At 41.7% G+C, this 5,170-nt stretch overlaps 1 protein-coding gene across 1 annotated transcript; it reads left to right on the top strand.

Moving 5' to 3' along the window:
• Nucleotides 1-337: 337 nt before the first annotated feature.
• Nucleotides 338-1,937, top strand: LOC138406688 (golgin subfamily A member 6-like protein 25). The gene is made up of 2 exons (XM_069519285.1): nt 338-948; nt 1,066-1,937. Exons 1-2 carry the CDS (start codon nt 343-345, stop codon nt 1,345-1,347), a joined length of 888 nt encoding a protein of 295 aa, XP_069375386.1. The 5' UTR covers nt 338-342; the 3' UTR covers nt 1,348-1,937.
• The last annotated feature ends 3,233 nt before the right edge of the window (nt 1,938-5,170 follow it).

Raw genomic sequence — 5,170 nt, 5'->3', positions numbered from 1 at the left:
AAACTCTAGACATTAAAGGATATTTCTTTGGTCCTCTGAACTACCAAACATAAATAACAAGTTCCCTTGCTTCAAGTTATTAGCTTGTGAAAATAATAGACCGTCAACTGAGAAGACCACAGTCCTCATTAGTGAAGACAACAATCCTGCCTACGGAGACAACCGCTGATTTGTTCATTAAATATTCATCAAGAAGACACTGCTCTCATAACTACAAATCCCCCTTTACCAAAATGGACATCCTGGTAAGAATTATTTTTTTTTAGAAATGTATGTTCAGGTTGTGTTGAGTGGACTTTTAATAATGAATTCCATGTTTCTATTTTTCAGGCATGTGGAACAATGCAGTCTGAGATTAAGGCTCTGAAAGAGAAGCTCAAACTGAATGATGAGCTTCTGATAAGGGAGCAGGAGAAAATGACAGCTCGCTCTAAAGCCCACATTGGTGTCCTGGCTGAACTAGCTGTACAGAGCAACAAGGTGAAGGCTCTGGAAGAGAAGCTCAAACAGAACGATGAGCTTCTGATGAGGGAGAAGGAGAAAATGACAGCTCACTCTAAAGCCCACAATGGCAAACTGGCTGAACTGGCTGTACAGAGCAACAAGGTGAAGGCTCTGGAATTGAAGCTCAAACAGAACGATGAGCTTCTGATGAGGGAGAAGGAGAAAATGACAGCTCACTCTAAAGCCCACAATGGCAAACTGGCAGTACAAAGCAACAAGGTGAAGGCTCTGGAAGAGGACAATGTGGCTCTGAAGGAGAAGGTGGCCCTTTTGAAAAGGGATTTGAGCAGGCTTGAGCTTGTGGTGACAGAGATGGAGGAAAGGCAAGCTCACAGCCAAAAGATTGACTCCATGGACAAGGAGACTCAAACCAGCGATCTGCTTCAGGATGAGAATAATGCTCTTCAAGAAGAGCTGATGAAGCTCAGAGCTTCTTATCATGAGGTCTGTCTGAATCAGACTACCAACCAGGAGAAGTTCGACACTGAGCTCCAGGAGGAGAAGCAGGAAAAGAACGTTCTCCAAGAAGAGCTGATGAAGCTCAGAGATTCTTATCATGAGGTCTGTCAAAATCCGACTACCAACCAGGAGAAGTTCAACACTGAGCTCCAGGAGAAGAAGGTTCTCCAAGAAGAGCTGATGAAGCTCAAAGCTTCTTACAATGTGGTCTGCCACTGTCATGAAGCTGATGTTTCCAGTCGGGAGCTCAATGGAGAGAGTAAGGATGATGTCACTGAGGAGAAGTCTCTCTCCAGTGTTCTCCCTGAGAAACCAAAGAAGACTTCACTCTGGAAGAGAATCCGCCACGCTCTGGGGTTGAGAAAACCACAGTGTTGGAAGTAGTCAGCAGCGCCCATCCAACAGCACCTGAGCTGACCTTACCCAGTGTTGTAATGTAACGAACTTCTTTAATAACCTTGACTCACCGTCCCTTTCTCAAGACCTGAGAAATAACCTGGATGCGCCCATCACCCAGGAGGAAATTTCAGCAGCTATATCTTCTATGCAATCAGGTTAATCCCCTGGCCCAGATGGGCTTCCATCAAATTTCTTTTTAAAAAATTCTGCTGATCTAGCCCCCGTCCTGTGCTCAGTGTTCTCTGATTCCTTAAACTCAGGTGTACTCCCTCCCTCGTTCAATCAGGCCTGTATCTCCTTGTTGCTGAAAAAAGGCAAAGACCCACTAGATTGTGCTTCATACAGACCGATTTCATTGCTAAACATGGATGTAAAGATCCTCGCCAAAGTTTTGGCCCACAGACTGGAGGATATCCTTCCTTCTGTAATATCGCCAGATCAAAATGGTTTTATTAAAGGACGCCATTCGTTTTACAATATTCGTCGGCTATTTAATATTCTGTACTCCCCCAAACATGTGGATTCAGAGTGCCTTGCCTCTATGGATGCTGAGAAGGCATTTGATATAGTAGAGTGGAACTATCTTTTTTTTTACACTTGGAAAATTTGGTTTCGGTTCTGTCTTTTTGTCCTGGATCAAAACATTGTATAAATGTCCTTCAGCCACTGTTTTGACCAATAGTCATTACTCTGAATACTTTGATTTACACCGTGGGACCCGGCAGGGTCGCCCACTAAGCCCACTCCTTTTCGCAATTGCCATTGAGCCTCTTGCAATTGCCTTACGTAGCAATGGGCGGGTACAGGGAATATGGAGGGGAGGAGTCGAACATAAAGTCTTGCTTTATGCAGGCGACCTACTTCTGTTTGTTTCAAAACCAACCACTTCTCTACCAGAAGCCCTCACGATCTTAGATAATTTCAGTCAATTTAAATAAAAGCGAACTATTCCCAATTAATAAAGAAGCTCTTAAACTTAACTATACCCATCTCCCATTAAGGTGGTGAAAGATCAATTTAATTACCTCGGAATTTGTGTCACCAGAGAATTCAAAAACTTGTTTAAATCAAATTTTCTCACTTTATTTGATCAGGCAAAACAGATTTTGTCTCTGTCCCTTATTGGTAGAATAAACTCGATTAAAATGACATTGCTTCCAAAGTTCCTCTACTTGTTTCAATGTCTTCCCGTTCTCATCCCCAAATAATTTTTTAGAGCCCTTGACTCATTATTGATATTTTACATTTGGAATGGTAAACACCCTCGGCTGCGGAAAGCATTTCTCCAAAGATCCAAGCAGGCAGGGGGAATGGCTCTGCCTAATTTCCAGTACTACTACTGGGCAGTGAATATTGGGTGTTTGTTATTTTGGAGACATTTCCATCTCGAACCCACTTCCCCGGCCTGGGTTACAATGGAGGTCTGTGCCAGTAACCCTGTTTCCTTACCTGCCCTCTTAGGTGCCGCACTTCCACTTGCTTCGGATATTCCCAAGAGCAACCCAGTAGTTAAACACTCCCTGTTAATCTGGGGCCAATTTAGGAAAAGTTTTGGACTACAGCTTTTTTCACTTAAAAGCCCAATTGCTGCTAACCATCTATTTGCTCCTTCAATGGCTGATGGCGCATTCAATATTTGGCACAGAAAAGGTTTGAGATGCTTTGAAGATCTATACATTGATAATTGTTTTGCGAGCTTTTCTCAACTAACAGAAACTTTTTGGCATTGCCAAAACCCACTTTTTTAGATTTTTACAAATTAGGACTTTTATACAGCGCTTAACGACCCAATTTCCTTATAAACCCCCAGTTACCCCTGTTGATATATTTCTTTCTGTTAACCCCACCTCTAAAGGTATCTTGTCCAATCTATATAACCTTATTTCCAAACTGCACTGCTCTTCAGTGGCAACTATAAGAACTGCTTGGGAGCAAGACCTAAATTACACCTTTACAGAGGACACATGGGACTCGGTGCTTGATCGGATACACTCCTCTTCTATGTGTTCTTGACATGCACTTTTACAATTTAAAGTAGTGCATCGAATCCACATATCAAAAACCAAATTAGCGCGAATGTATCCTGATGTCGACCCTACATGTGATAAATGTAAAGGCGCACCTGCCTCACTCTACCACATGTATTGGACATGTCCCTCTTTAGGTAACTTTTGGACATTGGTTTTCCATGCGTTATCAGATATCCTCCATCATCGAATTGAGCCCAATCCCTTGACTGGTATTTTTGGCATTGCTCCAGATTTGAACTTACATAAAGCTATGCTCAACTTTCTTGCTTTTGCCTCTTTACTAGCCCGACGAGCTATTTCACTTAAGTGGAAGGACCCAGCTCCTCCTTGCTGTTCACATTGGCTCAGAGACATGATATCCTGCATGAATCTAGAGAAGATTAGATACACTATTCGGGGATCAGAAAACGAATATGGCGCCCCTTCTTGGTATTTTATGAAAAACCTTCAACAATAATTTTTGAGTAGCCCCGCCCCCCCCCCCCCCCCCCCCCCTTTTATTTTTTTTATTTTTAAATTTTTTAAATGTTTATTATCTATTTTATTTATGTATCTATTTTTCATGTATTTCACCTTTTTTTGGTGGTGTCTGTGCTGTGCTTTTTTCAGTTATTAAATTTATTAATCTTTTATCTTTCCAAGCGTGGTTGTAATTTTTTTATTTTTTATTATTATTATTATTATTCTGTCTATTTACATTTTTTTGTCAGTAGATGTTTAAGTATGTCCATGTCCGGATGTTTTGACAAGGGATTGTTTTGTGTTATGGATGTTGTACGAAAAATCTAAAAAACTTTTTTCCTGTGCGTTGATTGTCTTATATGTATTTTATCATTAATAAAAAGACCATTGAAAGAAAAGTAGTTTGTAAAGAATTGTTTTGCTGTATTGAGAGACCTGCCTGAGATTAACAGATAATTTCCTCAAGCTGAAAAGTGCACCACCAGTGATGATGATTCTCAGACTGAGTGAGGTTGTGACGATATGTAATTACTTGCCAAAAAGCCCTTTTTTATGAAGTTACAACTAATTAAACACATTCCTGCACATGCCTAAACATGTTTAAACACATTAGCAGCAGTGTTCAAACATTGTAAGTGAAAGAAGTTTGACTTCTGACCCAGCTCTGAAAGCTGCCTGAAATGGACCACACTAAATGTCTGATTACTAGCAGCCAGTTTGTGCTAGGGTGGAATGCTGATATTGTTGGGAAGAGGAGAGTCTAATCTTTAATTTGGTGTATGAAGGCAAAATTAAGCACATTTTTTCTACTTGTCAGCGCCAGTGTACCAGGCGATGTACGAGTTCTTACCCCTTTTGCAAAATAACTTCCGCAAAATCCCACCCCCCCAACCGAACTCCACTCCCCGCCCGCTCTCCGCTTCCCCAACGGACGCTGACCTTCGGGGACGTGTGCATTTATCAGACCCGTGGTGCCCCGGCTGCTTTGGTGACACTAGATGACCTCGAACTGATCGCTGGCCCTCGTGGTGGCGACGTCTCATTTGAATGACTGCCCCATCAACTTTCAATGGTACTTTTTGTGCCTACAATGACCACAGGTAACGGGGATTCAGGGTTCGATTCCAGAGAGGGAGCCTGAGATCAATTATTATTAAATTATTGATGACCATATACGACAAAGAATGACATAATGTGCCACACTCACGGCTGATGAAGGGCTGGATGCTGAGGGTCAATGAATTGTGTGAGATGTGTCAAATCTGTTGGTTATTATTTTTGTTCATTATCATATGTAAACAAATGGAGGCAAGATT

Source organism: Paralichthys olivaceus, chromosome 22 (genome assembly GCF_024713975.1).
Source record: "Paralichthys olivaceus isolate ysfri-2021 chromosome 22, ASM2471397v2, whole genome shotgun sequence".
Classification (NCBI taxonomy): domain Eukaryota; kingdom Metazoa; phylum Chordata; class Actinopteri; order Pleuronectiformes; family Paralichthyidae; genus Paralichthys; species Paralichthys olivaceus.
Note: the sequence above shows the minus strand (reverse complement) of the source record. Positions and strands in the feature narration are given on the sequence as shown.

Excerpts from the sequence above, each read along its gene's own strand:
- LOC138406688 (XM_069519285.1), top strand. The coding sequence starts at position 343 with ATGCAGTCTGAGATTAAGGCTCTGAAAGAGAAGCTCAAACTGAATGAT. Across the intron at positions 949-1,065 it reads TCAGAGCTTCTTATCATGAG|GTCTGTCAAAATCCGACTAC; the intron begins GTCTGTCTGAAT and ends TCTTATCATGAG.